Below are 24,119 nucleotides of genomic sequence, written 5' to 3' on the forward strand. Positions count from 1 at the left end.
CAATACCACAACACAAGCATATTTTTTATGGCTCGTTATAAAAAAAATTCTACTACCGTGGGTTTTTCAATACATATGGTCAACGCTCCTTTTTAAAAAAATAACACACATAATATGTGCCCATACCGCTAGTGTAGTTAATATTCAATGTTTTACCAAACACTTACGAACCACATAACTATGCATTGAATGTTTTACGGCGGTCAATCAAACTTCAAATTACTCCACGCAAGTATTAAATGTTGCCCGTATGCAGGTTTGGAGCAATCGACGGTGGAGAGTGATGGAAACAATCGGACGGTGGAGAGTGATGGAAACAATCGGACGGTGGACGGAGATATCGGGAGCCATTACATGACTGACCATTACGTCCCGAAATGTCAGAGATGATGACGTAGAGGGAGGAACACGCGTCCACGGTTGATTGCATCGGGTTCGAACATACAGAAACTACCTGCTGGTCGAAGGCGATCCGATATACTGGTGGTTTTGGAGGAGCGGTTTCGTGCAGTTCGTTGTTGTCCACGTCCGCCTGCACGGTGTCTGCAACCTGCAGTTGGAATTAACATTCCAACACTCCCCTTTAATTTCAACTGTTGGGCATTCAGTCATACCCAAACACTTCCTCACATAGAGGGATTCACCAACACTGCTGTTATAAAAATATCTTCCTCACATAGAGGGATTCACCAACACTGCTTCTGATGCAGTTCCACAACCAATTAAAATAGTCTTCCTCTTAACAGAGGGATTCACCTGAGACTGTGCTGAAGAGCACCTTCCTCTTGACAGAGGGATTCACCAGTATATGCTAACAAGCATCTTCCTCTTGAGAGAGGGATTTACCACACTATGCTGAAAAGCATCTTCCTCTTGACTGAGGGATTCACCATGACACTGTGCTGAAAAGCACCTTCCTCTTTAACAGAGGGATTCAACAAGAACTTCACTTCCTCTCACAGAGGGATTACAACCAGACACTGCTTTAGATGCAGTTCCAAAAAAACCGAAAATATTACTCTGTTTTCCTCATGAGATTTTACATTGCTGTTGTGTAAAAATCTCATTTACATTAACTGCTGTAAAACAGAGTTTTGCTTATACTGTTGTAATCAAAATATTTACTTACATTTCCTGCTGTAAATAAAAATCCTCTTGCTTCATTCACCTTTTCACTGATGTGTAAAAACACATTTCTTCATTCTCACTTCTCTGGTTTCATTTTCTTTGCACTGTTGTGCTTCTTCTTCTTGCCATCACGCTGCTGCCTTTTTCTTATGCACTACTGTCCATACCCATAACCATAGACTCTGTCTCCTCTGGGTTTTTATTCGCTGCTGCGTTGCCTCTGCAATTTGCACTGTTGTGCGTAAAAAATTTCTCACACTGCTGTGTCCGTTACCCTCACTGCACTTCTATGCATCTCATTCTATTTTCTTCATTTGCTGCCCTTTTCGTTTCACTCATTACACTGTGTTACTTGCATATAAAAGGAATCATCCTCACGCTGTTGCGCTTCATTCTCCACACAAAAAAAATTAACACGGGCTGCCCCTGTTCCTTTTTACACCCTTGCTTCACACAATCTTCGTCTTCATTTTTTTTATTTACACAATGCACTGCTGTGCATCTAATCCATGTGCTCCACACACAAAAGTTTCCACGCTGCCCCTGTTCTATGTTCTGCCTTTGCACTGTTGTGCGGGTCTCCTTGCTTTGCATTTTTCTTATCGCGCTGCTGCACTTTACATTTCAACGCTGCCCCTGTTTTTCTTTATGCACTTTTGTGCATATTGCATTGCATATGTGATAAAAAAATTACATTTTTCAATACTGCTGCATATTACATTTCAGAGCGATTAACAAAAAGATTTCATTTGCGACTGCTGCGCTGCAATACATCCTCCACACAATCTCCATGCCCTGCAGACTTTTTTTTTTTCGCTGTTATGGCAGATTTAATTCCATATCTCTCCCCTATAACAAGATCTTCATCAAAGAATGACTGTTAAAACAGTTCAGCAATTATGATAAAAAAAATTACAGGCTCCCCTTAACTGTATGCCTTGTTTTCTTTCAGCAAAGTTTTCTCAAAAGAACCTTAGATCAACTAGGGAGCTCAAGGGGCTTTCAGGCTGTATTTCCTTCATTCTCCATACTTGTGTAACTTTCTTCTTTTGTGTGGGTCTAGCTTGCATAGGAGCGCATGTTAAGTTACAATCACGTGCCATATGCCCAATGTTATGACACTTGAAACATTCTACATTGTTAATGAATAAGAATTCATGATTTCTTCTTGTAAAATTGTTTCTTGGAGATTGTCGGAGACCATAACATCTATCTCCATGAAATGCTCTACAGTCTTTTGCCTTATGGCCAAAATTTGAGCAAGAATAACAATAACCAAAAAATGAACTTTGGTACCTTGGAGATGGAGGTTTCCTTGATGTGCTTCTGAAGCCTTGCTGCCTTGAGATTCTTTGATGATAACCATTGCATCTTGCCTCTTTGACATCAGCTACATTTCTTCTTGGAGCTGGTTTTCTACTTGGAGTAGGATTTCTTCTATTGTAGCCTTGATCTTTCTCCTTGCCTTTGCTGGAACTAGGAGCATCACAATTTCTTTCTGGCTTCTTCACATCTCCTTTGCTTAAAGCATTTTCATTCTTGTTTGAGGGTTCACCTACATACCCAAGTCCTGATTTATCAGATGGAGATCTATGATAGCTGAGCATGTCATCCAAGGCTTGAGAGCTCTTCATGATTTTGTTCATCCCTTCAACCTTTTTCCTGAGGAGGACAATCTCTTCTTCTAATTTTTCACATTCATCATTCTTCTTTGCAAGTTGTTCCTCAGTTTCTTCCTTGCTACGAGTAGCTTCAGCTGCTGCTATTTTAAGGGAGATTATATCTGACTTCATTTTGGAGATTTCTGCTTGACTGCTCTCCATTTTCTTCTTAGCTTCTTGTGCCTGCTTCTTGGCTTCTTGTAATTCAGACTTAAGGGAGGAGACCTCTACCTTGTACTGTCCAATCTCTTCTACAAGCTTGTTCACTCTCTTGTGCCTTTGTTCAAGTTGACTTGACAAGACATCTTCCTGCTTCTTTGCTTTATTCAGCTGATTTGTCATAGATATGACTTCTTCATGATGTTTCCTCTTGCATTGATCAAGTTCCTTCTTAAGCTTGACGAGCTCTTCATCCCTTTCTTTTACTTGAAGCTTGATGAGGTCAACCTTCTCATTTTCAGCTTCTATGATGGGTTCAGAATTTTCTTCTTCACTGATGGTCATGGTCAGTGCTCCCTTTGCATGAAGGTCATGAAGTCTGTCCCATATCTCCTTTGCTGATGAATATTTTCCTAGATTCTTCTTTATAGAATCAGGGAGTCCATCCAAGATTATTTTTGCTGCTTGTGCATTACACTTCTTGGATTCTTTATCCTTCTTGCTATCATCAATCACTGATTCCCAAATTTCAATCCCTTCAGACTTTAAGAAAGCCCTCATTTTTATTTCCCACATATCAAAGTTCCCATCGAACCTTGGAGCCTCAAATAGAATGCTTTCAAATAAATTGTCTTCTATTTTAATAGTAGAGGGAGACACAACCTTAGGAGGTTTGGAGACCTTTTTCTTTGACCTTGCCATTCTTAACTATGCTTAAAATAGCTGACTGTGTTTTTAAAATGACTCACTGTTTCTTCAACAGCAACACAGAAAATTAATCTGAGAAATACCTGAATCCTTTTGCTGAGTCTTCACGCTGCTGGAGAAGCTGCTGCAACAAAGAAACCTTCCTTCAGCTTCTTTGACACTTCAAAGAGCCTGAACCTGCTCTGTCACCATCAAAGAGCCTGGACCAGCTCTGATACCACTGTTGGGGATTTTTCTGAGAAAATCCCAAAAACAAACAAAATGAACTCCACAGAGGCAATGCTCTGTTTCCTCTCAACGGGATCTTTTGCACAGGGAAGCCTTCTAATAAAAATTCTCAGAACAGAGTATTACACAGCCATAAAAATCCTTGTATTCATTAAAATATAAAATGCCTGAAACAACATTCATCCTCTTTTACTGAGAGGGATTCACCAAAATTACTTTCACCCATCAAAAACAAAACTCTGTCTCCTCCTGAGAATTTACTGTGCTGGGTTTACTGCTGTAAAACCCCTTTTACATCCACTGCTGTGAAAAATATTTTTAACACATACTGCTGAAAAAAAATTTATATGCAGCTCCACAAATAACAATTATATGCATATACTCCCCACACTGCTGTGCAATATTTACCTTGCTTCACTCCTCTTTCCGTGCTGCGCCTTTCTCATTTCACAACATGTGCTGATGTAAAATATTACAACTTCGAGCATTATTCATTTGGCTCGTTATATCAAAAATGAAAAACATACATGTGCTTCCCTTGTTTTTTTTCATATGCACTGCACATCACAACTTCGAGCATTATTCATTTGGCTCGTTATATCAAAAATGAAAAACATACGTGTGCTTCCCTTGTTTTTTTCATATGCACTGCTGTGCAATACCATGACTTTCGCTGCTGCACATACTCTCTCCCGTGTGCAACAATACCACACAAGCATATTTTTTATGGCTCGTTATAAAAAAAATTCTACTACCGTGGGTTTTTCAATACATATGGTCAACGCTCTTTTTTAAAAAAATAAGACACATAATATGTGACCATACCGCTAGTGTAGTTAATATTCAATGCTGCACATACTCTCTCCCGTGTGCAACAATACCACACAAGCATATTTTTTATGGCTCGTTATAAAAAAAATTCTACTACCGTGGGTTTTTCAATACATATGGTCAACGCTCTTTTTTAAAAAAATAAGACACATAATATGTGACCATACCGCTAGTGTAGTTAATATTCAATGTTTTACCAAACACTTACGAACCACATAACTATGCATTGAATGTTTTACGGCGGTCAATCAAACTTCAAATTACTCCACGCAAGTATTAAATGTTGCACGTATGCAGGTTTGGAGCAATCGACGGTGGAGAGCGATGAAAATAATTGGACGGTGGATGGAGATATCGGGAGCCATTACATTACTGACCATTACGTCCCGAAATGTCAGAGATAATGACGAAGAGGGAGGAACACGCATCCACGGTTGATTGCATCGGATTCGAACATACGAAAACTACCTGCTGGTCGAAGGCGATCCGATATACTGGTGGTTTTGGAGGAGCGGTTGTCTGCAACCTGAAGTTGGAATTAACATTCCAACAAATAGCGGCCAGATCTCCGAAAGATTGGCGACTACGCCTGTACTTTTCAGGTCATTCTATCTTTTCTGCGGGTATCACGCACACACCAGTAACTGCAGTGCACTCTCTTTTCTGCTCGAATAAACTCAATTTATTATAATATTTATTATTACTATTAAGAAAAGAAAATGTTTACAACCGAGCGAAACCTGCACCGCAGGGATTAAATCTATACACAAACGGGAGAGTCTCTGGCTCCGACCACAGAATTTCGCTAGTCCGCAATCTATACACGAAAGGGAGAGTCTGTGGCTCAGACCATAGAATTTCGCTACTCTGCAATATTAGTTCGTAGGGATTACCCGCACACCATAGATAAAAATCAATATTGCGACAGCATATATTGGGGATATTTTAATATTCAAATTCAAATACCAAAACACCAATTTCAGTTTTGGACAACCCCAACTTATATTTATTATAATTAAATGGTAAAATGATATTATTATTTATTATAATTAAATTATATGATAATAAAAAGGTGAAAATATTTTAAAGATGAAATAATTTATTTAAAAATGAATGAGATTGCTTAATATCTAAAGTTCAGGTTTTTTTTTGCATTTTAATAGTTTTCTTATTCAAATTGATGATCGGTTGGTTGATATTTTTAGTTCTTTATCTTAAAATTCAAACAGTGCCAAAAAACGGTTGTTAATATATTGCCATAATGCCCTGAAAACATAACAGTCCAAAATGAAATGTTTTTCTGATTCCACCAGAGAAGGAAAAAAAGTACACACCCAATCTTCTGAAGCTTCTTTCCACTATCTCATTTCACACCAAAGTTGATGCCCATTGATTTTTATAAATTTATAAACCATAAAAAAACCAATACCAATTGAGAAAACATTTTGAGTGAGTGATAGGCAAAAACAATATAGCAGTCAGTCATAACTGTTCTCACTGCTGGTTATTCTCATGGTTAATTTAACAACTGAATTATGATAAAGAAAATTATTATATTTAAAATTTTAGAAAATCATATAAATACATGAGAATTTATTCTGCGAATCCATCAATTCTGCTCTTTAAACGTCTGTGCAATTTCTAATGACAGTTGCCTCGCCATTTCAATGGTTTCATTTGCAAATACAAATACAGGGAACGCCAGATTGTTCAATCATGCCTAGTACAAAACAATATTTCCATGACTTAGCACATGGGCGGCTTAATTGGCAATACCTGTATTATGAAGTATTCCGTTAATAATGAAATTCAAGATTCATACCAGTATTATGAAGTATTCGGTTAATAATGAAATTCAAGATTCCTGCAATAAAAAAAAACCCTGTCGATCAAAAAAGAAAAAGAGAGGTGGTGTATATGGGCTTCTCTGCCCTTGTTGCCAACACACACATGGAATTATCATGGACCCAATCGGGTTCATTCTTGGTTCATTTCATTTAGATACGGGCCTTCTCTGTTCTCCAGAAAATATTGTCCAAGGAAATCATAAAAGCATCCTGGAATTCATCAAACCTTGAATCTGGGTCACCATATACTACACGAGGCATAATTTCCTGGATTATGGTCTTTCTCATTTCCTTCCTTTGTTCATCTTCTGCAGAACCTCTATTACATTTATCTTCCTTTCTTTAACAGTCTCTTCTGCTATGTAAACTGAATAGGAGCTCTCATTAGCAGGCAGATGCCATGGATACTGATAATATGCTGTAAAGGGATTGAACAGTACGGGAATGCATCCTGCTATAATGTTGAAATCTAATTTCAACGCAGACCACCAGAAACCGTGAACCAAGCCAGAAACCGTTCACCGGATTTTCTCGGAGCGATTTGCCAACGAAGGAATAATCCGGGAAGGAGCTCCGATACAATTTGGAGCTGACACGTGGTTCAGCCCTGACGTAACGCAACGTCATTTTCTCGGAGGTTAACTTTCAGCACTTGTTGGTCTTCCGATATTGTTGACCTCCGTCGGATTTACTCCATCGCTCTCCACCGTTGATGAACTAAAGCTGCATACGAGGTGCATTAAAGGCTTGCGTGGATTAAACTTTTGGTTGACCGCCGTAGGTGAAAGAGTTAATGTTGGTACAAGATTTTGGTGGCCCGTTTTAATATGAGTATGGGCACATTACAATATATTTTTTTATATAGCACGTAAGTTTCTTTTTTATGAAAAGGTATGGTGCATTTAAAACATAGGTATGGGCACGTTTTAATAGAAGCCTATGACTTTTACGGCATGTATTAAAAATAAAAAATCGTATGTAATATGTTTTTTGAGTGTGTTGACTTTTCATTATGTATTGCACACGGGAGGTAAAATATATGCGTATTCACAGCAGTGAAAAACGTTGATGGTGCGGTAAAAGAAGAAGAGAACCAGAGGATGTATGCACAGCAGTGCACGAATACATTCAGTAATGTTTTGTGAAGTTTTTTTAAGTAGCGAAAACCATGTGTGGTTTTGTATGAAGTTTTAATGAATAGAATGTTTTATGGTGGTGAAATACTCTGTCTCTCAGTGAATTTTTTTAAGTCTTCTGTGCACAAAAGGATCCTGGAGTAAAGTAAAACAGAGCATTGTCTCTGTGTGTGTTTGAATGTTTGGTTTTTGGTATTTTCCCCATCAAAAATCCCCAACAGTGGTATCAGAGCAGGCTTAGGCTCTTTGAGGAGACAAAGAAGCTGAAGGGAGAAGGTTGTTGCAGCAGCAAAACTTCTCAGGCAGACAGAAGACTCAGACATCAAAAGATTCAGGTATTCCAAAAAAGTTTTTTTTTTGTGTTGCTGAAGAAGCAGTGATTTGTTTTAAACACACAGTCAAGGATTTAGAGGCATAGATCAGAATACAAGGAATGGCCAGCACAAGCACTGGTATGGGTTTGTTTAACACCCAGCTCCCACAGTTTAATGGGAAGAACTATGACTACTGGTCAATAACTATGACAGCTCTGCTTGCTTCCCAAGATTTATGGGAAATAGTTGAAGAAGGCTTTGAAGAACCAGCAGATGAAACTGAGTTCAATGCATTAACTCAAGGAGAGAAGGATCTGCTGAAGAACAATAGGAAGAAAGATTCAAAAGCCCGTGTGTTGTTGTATCTAGCAGTAGACCAGAGTATGTTTCCAAGGTTAGCAGCAGCTAAGACAGCCAATGAAGCATGGCAAACCCTCAAGACAGCCTATCAAGGCATGGAGAGAGTGAAGACAGCAAAGCTACAATTGCTGAGAAAGGATTTTGAGAACTTGAACATGAAGGAGTCAGATAACATTGACTCATTCTTCACTCATGTGATTGGTGTAATCACACAAATGAGAACTCATGGAGAAACCATTGAAGACAGAAGAATTGTGGAGAAAATATTGAGGGTCTTACCCTCAAGGTTTGATGCCATAGTCACCACCATTGAAGAGACAAAGGATCTCTCAAGCTATTCAGTTGATGAGCTGCATGCATCACTGATAACACATGAGCAGAGGTTGAGTAGGAATGAAAACTCATCTCTTGAGCAAGCCTTCAAGACCCAGATGTCCTTTGGAAGAGGCAGAGGTCAAGGCAGAGGAAACAAAAGAGGAAGAGGCAGAAGCCAGAACAGAGGAGGAAGGAACAACCCATCAAATGCACAAGGAAGAGGCAGCAATCCAAATCAGAACCAAGGCCAAGGCAGCAGCCAACAAAGAGATCAACATCATGCTCAAGGACAAAGGTATGATAAATCCAATGTTCAATGCTATTATTGCAAAAAGTATGGACATTATGCTAGTGATTGCAGAAAGAAACAACATGATATGAACAGCAGACAAAATGCAAATGTTACAAGAGAAAACAGCAGTCAAGAAAATGTTCTGTTAGCTTGTAACATGGCTGAAACACATAGTGAGGACATATGGTTTTTAGACTCAGGTTGCAGCAACCATATGACCGGAAATATAGCCTTCTTTTCTGCTCTAGATAAAAATGTGAAATCAGAAGTCACACTAGGAACTGATAGTAAAGTGTCTGTTATGGGAAAAGGAGAAATAAAAATACTTTCAAAGCAAGGAGAAAGGAAAACCATAGCAGATGTCTACTATGTCCCCGGAATGAGATGTAATCTCTTGAGTATTGGACAGCTTGTCCATAAGGGCTACAATGTTTTCTTTAAAAATGATGTGTGCACCATCATGGATATACCACCCAGCAAAAGATGCATTGCTGAAGTGAAGATGACAAGGAACAGGATGTTCCCTCTCCGGATCAGGGCAGACATGAAGAACAAAAGGGAAATGGCAGCAGTCACCGAAGAGGCCTTCCAAAGCGTGCCAAAGGATGAGAACTGGTTATGGCACTTGAGATTTGGGCATCTAAATTTTGGAGGTCTAAACTTATTGAGCAGAAAAGGAATGGTAAAGGGATTACCATTGATAGAGAAACCGGACAGCCTATGTGAAGGCTGCATTTTGGGAAAACAACATAGAGAAAGTTTTCCATCAGGGAAGAGTATAAGGGCAAAGACACCCTTAGAGATTATCCACTCAGATTTGTGTGGACCAATGCAAGCTCCATCATTAGCAGGCAGCCTATATTTCTTGACATTCATTGATGATTTTACAAGAAAGACTTGGATATATTTCCTCAAGAACAAAAGTGAAGTCTTTGAGAAATTCCAAAACTTCAAAGCATTTGTTGAAAACCAAAGCGGGCTGCACATTAAAGTTTTGAGAACTGATAGAGGAGGTGAATATATCTCCAAGGAATTCCTAAGATTTTGTAGAGAAAATGGAATTCATAAACAGTTTACAACTCGGTACACCCCACAGCAAAATGGAGTTGCTGAAAGGAAGAACAGAACCATCATGGAGATGGCAAGGAGCATGTTGAAGGCAAAGCATTTGCCAAATGAGTATTGGGCTGAAGCTGTACATTGTGCAGTTTATATATTGAACAGGTGTCCTACAAAAGCAGTCATGAACAAAGTGCCAGAAGAGGCATGGAGTGGGAGAAAGCAAGGAGTCACCCACATGAGAGTTTTTGGGTGTGTGGGCTATGCACACATACCAGATCAGCTAAGGAGGAAGTTGGACAGCAAAGGGGAGAAATGCATCTTCATTGGATACAGTGATGAATCCAAAGCCTACAGGCTGTACATTCCATCTACCAAGAAGTTCTTTGTCAGCAGGGATGTTCAATTCATAGAAGAGGAAGCTTGGGATGGAAGCATAGAGAAAACAGTCAATGTCAAGAACTGTTTGTCTCATGATGAAGATGAAGAGGAGGTGGCTGAAATGAATCCCCAAACAACAGCGCCAACACAAGGACAGCAAGGTACACCATTGAGGATCAATGAGAGTGCTTCTCCAAGCACACCACAAGGAGGAAATTCAAGTGCATCTTCAAGCACTTGCACACCAAGTGAACGAGGTAAGAAGTTTAGAAATCTAAGTGAAATTTATGAAGAAGGAATGAATTCCTTATTTGCCTTGTATTGTCATGTTGATGATCCTATTCATTTTGAAGAAGCTATTAAAGATAAGAAATGGATAGAAGCTATGGATGAGGAGATGAATGCCATAGAGAGAAACAAAACATGGGATTTGGTTGAGTTACCAAAAGGCAAAGAAGTCATTGGTGTGAAATGGGTCTACAAGACCAAGAGCAATGCTGAAGGCAAGATTGAAAGGCACAAGGCAAGGCTGGTTGTCAAAGGCTACAAGCAGCAGTATGGGAGAGATTATGAGGAGACTTTCGCCCCGGTTGCAAGAATGGAAACCGTGAGAGCAGTGCTGTCCATAGCAGCTCAAAACAAATGGAAAGTCTACCAAATGGACGTGAAGTCAGCATTCCTAAATGGAGTGTTAATGGAAGAGGTCTATGTGGAACAGCCTCTTGGATATGAGAAGAAAGGTGAAGAGCACAAAGTGTGCAAATTGAAGAAAGCTCTTTATGGGCTGAAGCAAGCGCCAAGAGCATGGTACAGCCGGATAGATTCATATCTATTAGATAATGAATTTGACAAATGTGAAGGAGAACCCACAGTCTACATCAAAGAAAAGGATGGTAAAATTTTAATTGTTGTCTTATATGTTGATGATGTTATTTTCACAGGTAATGATGATCAGCTCATTAAGAATTTTAAATCAGTCATGAAGGATGAATTTGAAATGACTGACATGGGTTTCTTGAGATACTTCTTAGGCATAGAAGTAGATCAAAATGAAAAAGGAATTTTTATATCTCAAGCAAGATATGTAAATCAAGTTTTGGACAGATTTAAGATGGAAGAATGCAAGGCAGCAATCACTCCCACAGTAATGGGATTAAAACTCAGCAGAGAGGACAGCAGCAAGGATTTTGATCCTAGCCTGTACAAAAGTATTGTAGGCAGCCTTATGTATTTAACAGCAACTAGGCCTGATTTAATGTATGCTGTTAGTTTAATTTCCAGATTTATGGAGAGGCCGAAGGAGGCACATTGGCAGGCAGCAAAGAGAATTTTGAGGTATGTCAAAGGTACCAAAATGTTTGGCATATTATATAGTGTCTCAAAAAGTTCAGATTTGGTTGGTTACACTGATAGCGATTGGGCTGGAAGTGTAGATGATCGAAAGAGCACTTCCGGTTATGTTTTTTCATATGGGTTCAGGAGCCATTTCATGGGCTTCTAAGAAGCAGTCCATTGTAGCATTGTCTACAGCAGAGGCTGAATATGTGGCAGCTACAGCAGCAGCATGTCAAGCAGTGTGGATGAGAAGAATGTTGAGAAGCTTAGGCCAAGAGCAGGCAAAAGCGACAGTCATCTTTTGTGACAATAGCTCAGCTATTGCATTGTCAAAGAATTCAGTGTTTCATAAGAGAACGAAACACATTGATACAAGGTTTCACTACATCAGAGGATTAGTGAACAATGGAGAAATTGTCCTAGAACATTGCAGGACTCAAGAACAGGTAGCAGACATCTTGACAAAGCCACTTGATCAGAAGAGCTTTGAATTTTTGAGAAAGTGTCTGGGTATGACTGAATGCCCAGCTGTTGAAATTAAAGGGGAGTGTTGAAATCTAATTTCAACGCAGACCACCAGAAACCGTGAACCAAGCCAGAAACCGTTCACCGGATTTTCTCGGAGCGATTTGCCGATGAAGGAATAATCCGGGAAGGAGCTCCGATACAATTTGGAGCTGACACGTGGTTCAGCCCTGACGTAACGCAACGTCATTTTCTCGGAGGTTAACTTTCAGCACTTGTTGGTCTTCCGATATTGTTGACCTCCGTCGGATTTACTCCATCGCTCTCCACCGTTGATGAACTAAAGCTGCATACGAGGTGCATTAAAGGCTTGCGTGGATTAAACTTTTGGTTGACCGCCGTAGGTGAAAGAGTTAATGTTGGTACAAGATTTTGGTGGCCCGTTTTAATATGAGTATGGGCACATTACAATATATTTTTTTATATAGCACGTAAGTTTCTTTTTTATGAAAAGGTATGGTGCATTTAAAACATAGGTATGGGCACGTTTTAATAGAAGCCTATGACTTTTACGGCATGTATTAAAAATAAAAAATCGTATGTAATATGTTTTTTGAGTGTGTTGACTTTTCATTATGTATTGCACACGGGAGGTAAAATATATGCGTATTCACAGCAGTGAAAAACGTTGATGGTGCGGTAAAAGAAGAAGAGAACCAGAGGATGTATGCACAGCAGTGCACGAATACATTCAGTAATGTTTTGTGAAGTTTTTTTAAGTAGCGAAAACCATGTGTGGTTTTGTATGAAGTTTTAATGAATAGAATGTTTTATGGTGGTGAAATACTCTGTCTCTCAGTGAATTTTTTTAAGTCTTCTGTGCACAAAAGGATCCTGGAGTAAAGTAAAACAGAGCATTGTCTCTGTGTGTGTTTGAATGTTTGGTTTTTGGTATTTTCCCCATCAAAAATACCCAACATATAAGCGAATCGAAAAAGGATCTTCGAGTAGGGCTGTCACCAGTAGGTTGAAGGCAGAATTCGGATTTCATGAAGAGTTTCACTGCGCTTTCAGAAGTCTCACAAACGCCGGGATTGCAATTAAAATATTCGCAACTCTCGGGTCTGCTTAAACACTGGTCGATGAGGATGGAACGAATGCTTTCTTCGCTGTTGAGTCTCGGGGCACCTGCGAAGCTCACCAGATGAGGTCTCTGTGCCGTGTTGATCTGCCATTGCCATTGCCAAATATCTTTATCAGAACGAGGATGGAAGAAAGTGGGATGTGGGACTCCAATTTCATTCACATCCCATGGATGGCGTTCAATCAGAAGCTTCGTAACCAGCTGCATTTCAGGCAAGTGTAACAGCCTGCTTCCCCAATAGTCCCCATCCTGAAATCGCCTGAAATCCCACGAGATCTTGCCCAGAACCAGAACATGATCTCTTCCCTCATACCTCCTCCACCATGGCTGACCTTGAAGCCAATTGGCAAACTCCATGGCGAGTTCATCTCGTTTCTGGCTACTGATATTTTCCCTGAAGTTCCATCTCAGCACATCGAGGCCTCCATAGAAGGGAATGTAGAACAAATTGGCCTCCTCGGGATTTGAAATCAGACATGGGTGCTTTGAGATTCTGGAATGTAAGGCAATCTCTAGGGCATATTGATAAGTCTGATACCAATGCTCATAAAAATTTTCCATGACCTTCCCCATTCCTCCATTTGTAAAATAATCACAGAGATTGAACAATGGAATCAGACTGTGACATTGCTCTAGCAATTCTGAGTTGAACTTTTTGGGCATATCATAGACATATATTTGCCTTCCTCTGCATTGTTTATGTCTTGGATCCTTCATGCCTGCAGGCATAGAGTCAGACCTAATAGCTTCCACATATATTTTCACCAATTCACGAGCAAATGTAACGTTTTCTCCATCAATACTCTTGTTCCCAATTATGGTCAATTCATTTGACACATTTCCAAATTTCTGTGGCGATGAAATCTCCATATTGGTATCTGTAATCTCCAGTTTCAGAGACCCTCCAAGCGCATTAACAGTCTCATTTACCAATGGCGACCCAAGCTTCAAGCCAGAACTCGCCAGCCTGACCTCTTGATTCTCCTCATCACTACCAAGACTAATCTTGCCATCCTCAAGTGGGAAGCGCGTAGTGCTGGCCGACAAGCAATACCTATTCAACTTACTGCTCGAAAGACAGACATGGAGAACAGATAAAGGCAACATGTTTCTGATAGCCCAAAAACATATAACAAAAATAAAGAACAATGGTGTCAAAAGCAGCGTTCGTTCTACTACAGTCGCCATACACTTCACCAACCCCACCACTGATCCCTCCACCTTCCTAGCTCTCTTTCTCTTTTTCGCCATGGCTGAAACTCCATTAACAGCACAGCCCACACACTTTACCTCAGTCAAACCCACAACCTAAAAAGTTTCAACTCAAGATTATATCAAACTTAACAGCTGTGAACAACCTGCAGCATTGATAACTTTTTGAAGAATCAAATTTTAGTTCCCCTTTGAATTTAAAGTTTGTTGCTAATTCAAAACCAGACTAACCGACAGACGCCCAATTCAATTCATTATAAGTTTCAAAACTGTGAATACAGTTTATTTCCCAAAAAAAATTGTTGTAGCCACTGTGAACTACATTATTCGGTGGCTAGGATGAACCACATCAAATAGTTCGAAAATTTAAATAAATCAACATAATTACTCTAAAAGACAATTTCATTAATTTTAACATTAACTAGTTGTAAAAATCTACGGCTTTAACATCCATACAAGAATGCCCAGAGAAGCAAACCTGATTTGATTGAGTTGTACTGGTGGAACTCTCACTGATACAATCACCAATTTCAGTCCTTTTACAAACTGATGGTCGCCCTCCAATTTTTTGATCAATTAATCCCAGACTTTCATTCCTACCTGTGTAGACCTTAAAGAAAAATTATCTGTTAATCGCACCATGGCCACATCCTCACTGCACATAATAATAAAGAATTCGCAGAAAATATAGAGATAGAATGATTCATTTTGAGATTATTCTTTCCCAGCTTTAACAATACAGAGCGCTGTAATAGACGAATTGTGTTTCGCCCACTGGTGATGATGGCAGTTACTGTAATAGACGAATTATGTTTCGCCCACTGGTGATGATGGCAGTTACAGTCCATAGTTCAAGGTTGAGTTAATATTTGTAGGCGTCCATTGAGGAAACATCCTCAAACCGTTAGCATTCTTTCATCAATGAAGTGGACACATGTTACCCGCATTCTTTCATTCAACGAACTCGAGTGCATGTAACCTATTTTTGGTCCTGTGTATCAATTTCATCTTCATTACCTACAAATTTTTAATTTTGTAATTTTAAGTTTTTGGTTTCAGTAAAGGTTACTATTGTTGCCCTTACACAATTGATATTGCTGTCATATTAATTTAGAGTATGACAAGAAGGTAACAAAAAGAAGATAGTCCTACTATATGTAGGAACAACCAACTAAACGAATAGTAACTACTTGAACAAGAATTTAAGTGTCATATATATAATAACAAATAGAGAAACATGATATCAAGTTGATAAAGAATTGTCCAGATTGATGGGATAGTTTGCATTCTTGCAACGGGGCTCCACTACTAGGCCCGGAGTGAACACATTTCTAGGTGAGCAAGTCATCAACATCATCTAAACTATATAAGACTTTCTAGGTGACCAAGTCATCAACAACTTCAGTTCATCTAAACTATGTAGGATATTGTCCCTGGCCTCTGGTTTGTTAACCAACACTTTGTTCGAGAGTAGTTTGATGTGCCAATACAATTACACTATCTACAAATAGTGATTTTGTCTTTCCTTGGCATTCCCCGTGTCAGGGATCCAAGTTGCAATGTTATCCATCACCTCAAAGTCCAGCATACCCTATCTCTCTTATGGAACCTCTTCCTCAATTACATGTACTATGATTGTATCTTAGGGGGTGTATGGGCATGATAATGTCACGCATAGGCCTTAACATGAAATTGAGCTCGTGAACCCCCAATATTGCCACATCCTCCATCACCACGGTGACATATAGCTCTCTAGTGCATCATGGATATCAAGAGGAGAACGAACTGAGAAAGGAAGAGATTCTATAAGACCACAGGACAAAATGCAAACCAAAGAAAATGATAATGCTCTCCTATAAGACAAAGGTCAAGTTGGAGAGCACTGTAGATATTCTTGTGCTTCCTATCAACACAAACGAAGATGAGAGGAATGTCGGAGTAAGATAACCAAGAGGAGGAAAAACGCAGGCAAAATTTTGATCCAAGTGGGTGCTAATGGCCACCCACCTATTCCACTTGAACCCCCACCATCGTTTCTTTCAATTTCATTAATTGTAGCACAATTTACTATTTTTGGCAGTTTTTCGGGTCCTAAACTTCTAGATTCGTTTTGAGGCCCTAAATGACGTTTTTTTGGAAAATGAGCAAACCCATAGACAATAGCATGAGGTTTGTAGTCGAAAATTGTAGTTATCGGGTTGATCTTTCTAACAAGGTATTGTGCATGTCAAACGAAGATCGTATACCAAAGTTACAACCCTGGGAAGTTGTTGTACCAATTTAACCTAGCAGGGCCCACAGACTTTTTGTGACTCATCTCTTAGGGTTAGGTTTTTGTATGTTTTGGGTTTTCCATTGTTTCTTAATAATAAATAGACCTTCGATCCTCATTATAGCATAGTTCAGAAGGCATGTAGTTGCCACACCTCTTCTTAGAGATAAGCTATCATCGCCTAAGCTAATTTATTTCCATTCTGCATAAAAACAATTTTAAGTACTTTGTTATTAATGAATTGAACTTTTTCTTTTGTTGTATCTCTGCGTTTCTATTTATATCTGTATTTCATTTCATTTCTTCATAAATATGGATAATAATTGCAACTGAAATTCATGGTAGGCGAAGGAGAAACAACCAAAGGATGGTTGTTAATATGAGAATAGAAAGCATTACGTCAAAACAAGAGATGGAGACTACCACAAAAGAGGAAATCAATGCAAAGTAACATGCAGTTTGGCAGGTGACTCCTTTGAGACACCATTTAGTGCTATGTCAATCGGGGTGGTGAACTAGAGGGTGATATGGCATAGGGAAGTGGAACACTATAAAACATCCTATTCCATGCCCCCTGTTGGTCACCCTAATTGGGGAAGATAGATCTTTCTAGTCCATAATAGAGATGTCCTCCTTAAGCTAAGAGGTAGGGATAGAATCAGATAGGAAGTTGATTAAGGAGGAAGAAGTTTGACACCCTTCATTAGCAAGCTTTTCTACTAGCTTCTTCCCACTACATCTTATATGGGAAGGGAGAACCACCAAAACCCGAAGGAGAAATGGAGCAATTCTAGATAGGAAAATTTTCAACCACCAACTATACAAGATTTGTAGTGAAGATGAACCATAAGTGAGTGTGAACCAACTTAGCAACTACTTAGTTGAGAGTCACCTTCCATGTAGAGTTTGACGAGGTTCAATTTGAGAGCTTGGATGAGTCCAAACTCAAGGGCATAGAGTTTTGGGGAGTTATTAATGTTTACCCCCATATGACCTACCTACAGATATAGGATTACACCTATGTGTGAATGGACTCTACCAAACCCGACCTTTCCAGTGTTGTCCTTTAGTTCACCAGCAAAATTGAGCTTAGAAAAATTCATAAGAGGGCATGACCAATGTTGTAGAGATGATTGAAGAAATATACTAATGGAGTGATAGAGTTCCCTAACATTTGGAGCGAGTTTCCAACCTCTTAAAATAAGCACTTATTCTTGAATGACTTCCCTGTTAGATGATGACTATGAGGAAATAAGAATGGTTTCCTAGAGGTAATTGAAAAGGAGATTCCAGAGAGATTCCACTAATGAATTGGAGCCTTGGAAGATCCTAGTGTTTCTTTCTTTCCATATGGTCCACAAAAGGAACCCCAAGAGTAGAGTCCAAGCCCTATTGAGAATCCAGTTTGAAAGGGGGGAGGATCACCAAGAAGATGACGTGTTAATGATGCAAGTTGAATATATGCTAGTTTGATGAAATATAGTTAGAAATATTTGCCAAAGGTTTCCTAAAATTGGACAGAGATTAAGTAGGTTTTCATTGGTTTCTTATGAGATGTGATAGAAGAAACACATGGAAGGGCCTTCAAATCCTTTTGCATAGGAGCCTGTCCCATGTCGAAGTTTTCTTATTGGAAAGAAGCTAGACAAAATGAGTGATGTTATGGCATAATCTTGTCCTGAAATCTATGAACATATTTGTAAGTGAGGGGTTTGATATTTTTTGGCTTTGATTTGATAGGCCTCCTTGACAAATAAAGTGCATTGAGAGGTTTATCCCTACCTCAATTTACCTAGATCTTCAGAGAGAGAGAGATGTGCCTTTACTAATGAATATCCCTAAGCATGCCCATGTATATGTGTGTTGGCATGACACTACATAAGTCTTTGGACTTCCATGAATATTAGTTGGCTTATGTTGAGGATCCACTACAATAATTAGCTACTGAGAGGATTTGATGAGACTTCATAATGGAATGAGGTCTTGAAACTCGACTCGAGGAGAAAATTTGGGAAATTGATGCAAAGAAACATTCCAAACTTGAGCAATTTTTCCATTCTTTACCTCCTAGAAACAATGATCTTGAATAAGGTGCTTTCCTTCACAAGCAAGGTTCAATATGGATGAGCCCATGGGGAAATGTTGGATCTTGACATGTTTTTGGCTTGGTATATTTTCACTATATTTTTTGTTCCATATTTAAACCACTTACCTCCTTGGAGCCATCACCACCATAAAATTGCACCCAAATTTTTGTTAAGAGTTTCTGGATCTCATAGTCCAAGCATGCCCTTGGATTTAAGGAGGTGTAGTCTTTCCTATGATACTAAAGCCCATTTCCTTTCACATGAGCCCCCACCACCCCCCCCCCCCCCCCCCCCCTCAAACATAAAAGAGAATTACAGTGAGTAAATTTGACTCAAGATACAATTAGGAGCAACATTGGATGAGGAATAGATACATGGGAATAGCTTGGATAACCACTTTGAGAAGCACAAGTTGGCCTGCTATGTTAAGAGAATGGAATGTCCAACTGTCTAACTGATTTGTTATATTATGAATGATTTTAGTCCAATGTTTTATCTTGAGATATGTTGTAATGAGAGGGGATCCTAGGTATTTGGAAGTTATCTTGCATCACTTATTCCCCATAATTCTAGTACATGTCCCTGAATAATTGGTGCAGTGTTCAAGAACAATATTTCATATTTGACGAGATTAATCCCAGTCATACAAGTAGCCATAAATTCTTCCAACACCTTAGAAAATTTTAGGGCTTCCTTAATAGTAAGACATCCCATTAACATTATGTCATTGACAAACTATTGTTGGGAGGTCAGATATTCTTCCTCAAATAACTTGAGTCTCTTAAGTTTCCTCTCTACTATAAAAACATTGATAGCATGTCCCAAACCCTCAACTGCTAAGTGTTGATAGTGTTGGATACCGCCAACAATATAAAAGGGATATCCCCGATATGAGGTCCCAATTAGACCTCACATTGTTTGGTACAGGAATCCCATACAGAATACGACCCAACTACCATTTACTTAAAGATCCAACATGGTGAAGTAAATTTATCCATGCAATTCATCCAATAATTCATCAATGACAGGAATGAGAAATTTATATTTAATAGTGAGCTTGTTGAGTTCCATATAATCCAAACACATGCACCATGACCCTTCCTTCTTGTGAACCAATACTACTGGAGCAGAGAAAGAACTTTGACTAAGTTGAATTTTACCAACCTCTAACATTTCTGCAGCCATACGTTCAATTTCACTCTTTTTGGCATAGGGATATCTATAAGGCCTGGTGTTTGGAGGAACACTTACTGGAATCAAATGAATAGTATGATCATGATCACGAATAGGTGGGAGGCCTTTGGGAGTCTCAAATACCTTGGAATGATTATCCAAGGCTTTTTGGAGATCTTGAGAAATAGATGATTTCGATGTGGGAACCTCTAGTGAACATAATTGTGCAATTACACCTCGTTCTTATTTATTTAGAAGATTTTTCATTCCATTAGAGTTAATTATCTTTCCTAGTTTCCCTGCGATACCCCTTAATTCTACTTTCTTTCCTTCTGAAGAAAATTTCATGAAAATTAAAAGCTATTGTACCCAAGGATTATAGCCATTGGACTCCTAGTACAACATCAACACCACCCATTGGAATGGAAAGCATTTGGCTATTCAATACATATTCTCCCATGGATAGCTTGATATTATGTCACTTTCTAGAGCAATTTATGGTTCCTCCACTTGCAACCATCACTTGACACTCTAGTGCTAGATATAGGAAGAAATTCAATTCCTTGGCTATCTTACAATGAATAAAATTATGGGTACTAGCCAAATCAATTAACACTATTGCCTTTTTCTTCTTGATTTGTCCTTCTATCTTGATAGTTTGAGGAGTGGTAATTCCAACCAATGCATTACAAGATATGGCCAGATTCATTTCTTCTTTATCTAGGGTTTGTTCCTGGTGTATATCCTCTTCTTTTGATAGTTCTTGTTCCTTTTCTTCCTCCTCTTCACAATCTATGTAAAATAATTCCTTCTCAGCACACTTATGACCTTTAGTGTATTTTCTATCACAACTGTAACAAAGCCCTTTTTCTATTTTTTCTTCTGATTGTTGTGGTGTCAATCTTGTAGGTTGTGGAAGGTTAGGGGCAACAACACTTCCATATTTATAATTGTGAGTGGTAGGCTTCCTTGTTGCCATAATTTTTCTTTCCATTTTTCTTCCCAACTTGAATGCCTTCTCCAATGAATCAGGTTCCCAAAGGCGAAAATAATGTTGGATGTTATCCTTAAAGTCCCTATGAACACATCAATCCTATGCTCTTCTTACCCTTATATTCAATTTTTGGAAGTCCTCAATGTGCTCCATCATTGAACCCTTTCTTTTAGATTTATCAATTGGCTAAAAAAAGTGTTTCTTTTTGTATCCTCATAATGTGCTATCATCTCATCTATAAAACTTGCCCAAACGAAAATTTGTTTATGAGAGCAAATCCATTGATACCATACAAACTAATTTGGTTCCAAATATAAAGTTACAATGTGAACCTTTTCTGTGTTTTTCACATTATGGAGTTTGAAGTATTTCTCCATCTGTAGTATCCATGTTACTGGATCCTTGCCATCAAACTTCCTCATATCTATCTTTGGAACATGGTGGGTCTTCAATCCAATGTTAGATTCTATGAAATCATGATTAACATTTATTTTGTTCTCATCATGAGTTTCATTTACTACCCTTTTCCCATTAGTAAGCATTTCTTATAGAAATGTTGTCAAATCTGTTTTCAAATCTTCCATCTTAGCTTCCACACCTTTATTTAAACCATCCATCTTAGCTTCCATGCCATCCATCTTAGCTTCCACATCATTCATCTTAGCTTCCACGTCATTCATCTTAGATTCTACGCCTTTCTTTAAACCATCCATCTTAACTTCCACACATTTTTTTAAACCATCCATCTTAGCTTCCATGTCTTTCTTTAAGCCATCCATCTTAGCTTCTGTTACTTTTTGTAAGAGTGAATTTTGTTACACTTGGTCTCGTAATTTTGATATATCATGTTGCATTTCTTCCTCTTCTTCATGAGTCATGCTAGAGCTTTCAGGTTTCTTACTAGGTGTTTCCATTTTCTTTCTTTGGGGCATCAATTAATGATAATTATGCTTCACTATGCCCTTTGAATTCCTTCAAACTAATTTTTCAAACCAAACTTGTGCAAAAATTTACAAAAACTACACAACCTTTTTTACTTTGTAGGTGCTCGATATTGTATCTGATGTATCTCTAAAATTCTGGATCTCCATGGTCTGAAATTGCGACCTATAGTAGTCCTCTGTGTTATCTTTCCAATGCCACAAGTTTGATCAAAATTGGATTCTCCAAGAAAGCATTATGCCCAATCTCCCAAAATGACCTAGTTATACACTTTTTTTAGTAGAGCAAACTTGTATGAATTTTTGCGTGTCACTATTTCAACCTTCGAACCTAAAAAAGATACACAAAAAACTACAGTCCATCCTCTTTTTGAAACTTCTTACGAAATTTTAGTTCGATACTCAGAGAGAGAGTTATGACCCTTTTTCCAATGTCACTTGTTTGGAATGTAATTCGGGAGCCTATAAAACCCTACATTCCTTGGATCATATCTCCAAAAATATAGCGGGACAAGATCTGTGTTTTTGACCCAAGGATCAGTGAAATTTTTGATCAAATGGGTTTTTTCTATGCTTCTTAAACGTCACTAAAAAAGCGTTACAACAAAAATTCTTAAACGTCACTATAATGTAACATAATTTTAAGATCATCCATATGGCTTGTTTTGAATATAAGCAATATGTATAGCCTTATCTCATAAAGATAAGGTATCTATACATGTCACCAATATGCATTTATTTAGAAGTCTAATAAGGGGAAGACTATTCCAATGTTTTCACCATGCATAATCGATGTTGAAATAATGCAAAAATGAAGTTTGATATGGGTTGATACATGATGTTGATAATAATTCCGAATGGTGTAGAACTTTGTGAGATTCCCTCTATCAATGTATATGAGAGTTTCTCATAAATAAAAGAATAGCCACCATAACATGGGATTTCCCCCATCAGTGTTAATGAGGATTCCCCTTCATTGAGGTTTTCTCATAATTGAAAATGTGACGATAATAACTTGAGATCCTACTAAGATTTTGGCATTTAGTTATTACATTTATATTGTTAAATTAGTCTTACCCTTGCTGGTTGGTTTTGTGTATCCTTTGTCTCCCATATATACCATGAATACCTATTTTTAGAACCCATCCCATAGTTTACATTTGTTATATTGTAAAAAGAAGTTATATTTATTGTATTGTTATATTTTAAAAAATGTGGATAACATAAAGATTAAGTCCCAAGATCATTGATTAGTGAAAGATCCACATCAATGGGCCTTCAATGCAAAGCCAAGGAAGTACTTGATTACCAATATTGATTTGAGAAACAATTGATGGTAAATATGCTCTAAAATTTATACTCTATGTGTAGCCATTCTTTAATATACCCTAAGTTCTAACTTTACACACTCCAACTCTTGCATACCTGTATTTAGAATCTTATCAATATTTTTGTTATCGATGGAAGAAATCTTTTGTATATGTGCACATGGAAGCTATATTCACTTCCATTTATTTGGCACTTTTACATATGTGCCACCTCAATATATGTCCCGACTTTCAGATACGAATCACTTCCATATAGAGAACCAAGCTTTCATATATGTGCTTCATGGAAGCTATATATATGCATTGCTTCCATATATATTTTTACACTTTCATATATCTATACATATACATATATGTGTGTATATACAAGAGTATATTCTAGATACATGTATATAGAAACTGTTGCATATACAACAATTAATGCATATACCAAACTGACACATACAAAACTATAATTGCACATAGAAAATTAGATATAGCTTTCATTTGTGCATATATGAAATCCTGCTTCCATACATGTGTGGCTTCTATATCTGTGTACATATACATAATATACAAAATTGTGAAAAAATGTACATATCCCATCTTGTACAAAATGCACCACGTTTGTATATGCATCACTTCTATATAACTATTTTTTGACAATATTGCGGGATTCACACTTCTCTGCTTTATTTTTATCTTGGGATTGATGAGGTCAACTTCTCTTACACCGCTGCTTGCACCATCCCACATTGCAGCAACACTTA

The 24,119-nt window shown here is 38.2% G+C and overlaps 1 protein-coding gene across 1 annotated transcript in view; it reads right to left on the bottom strand.

The window, feature by feature from the left end:
- Nucleotides 1–235: 235 nt before the first annotated feature.
- The window catches only part of LOC149165125 (uncharacterized), a 39,603-nt gene continuing 15,719 nt past the window's right edge, over nucleotides 236–24,119 (bottom strand). The window contains 5 exon segments of the mRNA XM_089429717.1: nucleotides 236–550; nucleotides 6,725–6,867; nucleotides 6,870–7,016; nucleotides 13,198–14,671; nucleotides 15,176–15,230. Coding sequence (XP_089285843.1) covers nucleotides 236–550; nucleotides 6,725–6,867; nucleotides 6,870–7,016; nucleotides 13,198–14,671; nucleotides 15,176–15,230 — 2,134 coding nt within the window.

This window comes from Pinus tabuliformis, chromosome 5_1, assembly GCF_031772625.1.
Source record: "Pinus tabuliformis cultivar Carrire ecotype Pingquan chromosome 5_1, CPIR1, whole genome shotgun sequence".
Taxonomy (NCBI): domain Eukaryota; kingdom Viridiplantae; phylum Streptophyta; class Pinopsida; order Pinales; family Pinaceae; genus Pinus; species Pinus tabuliformis.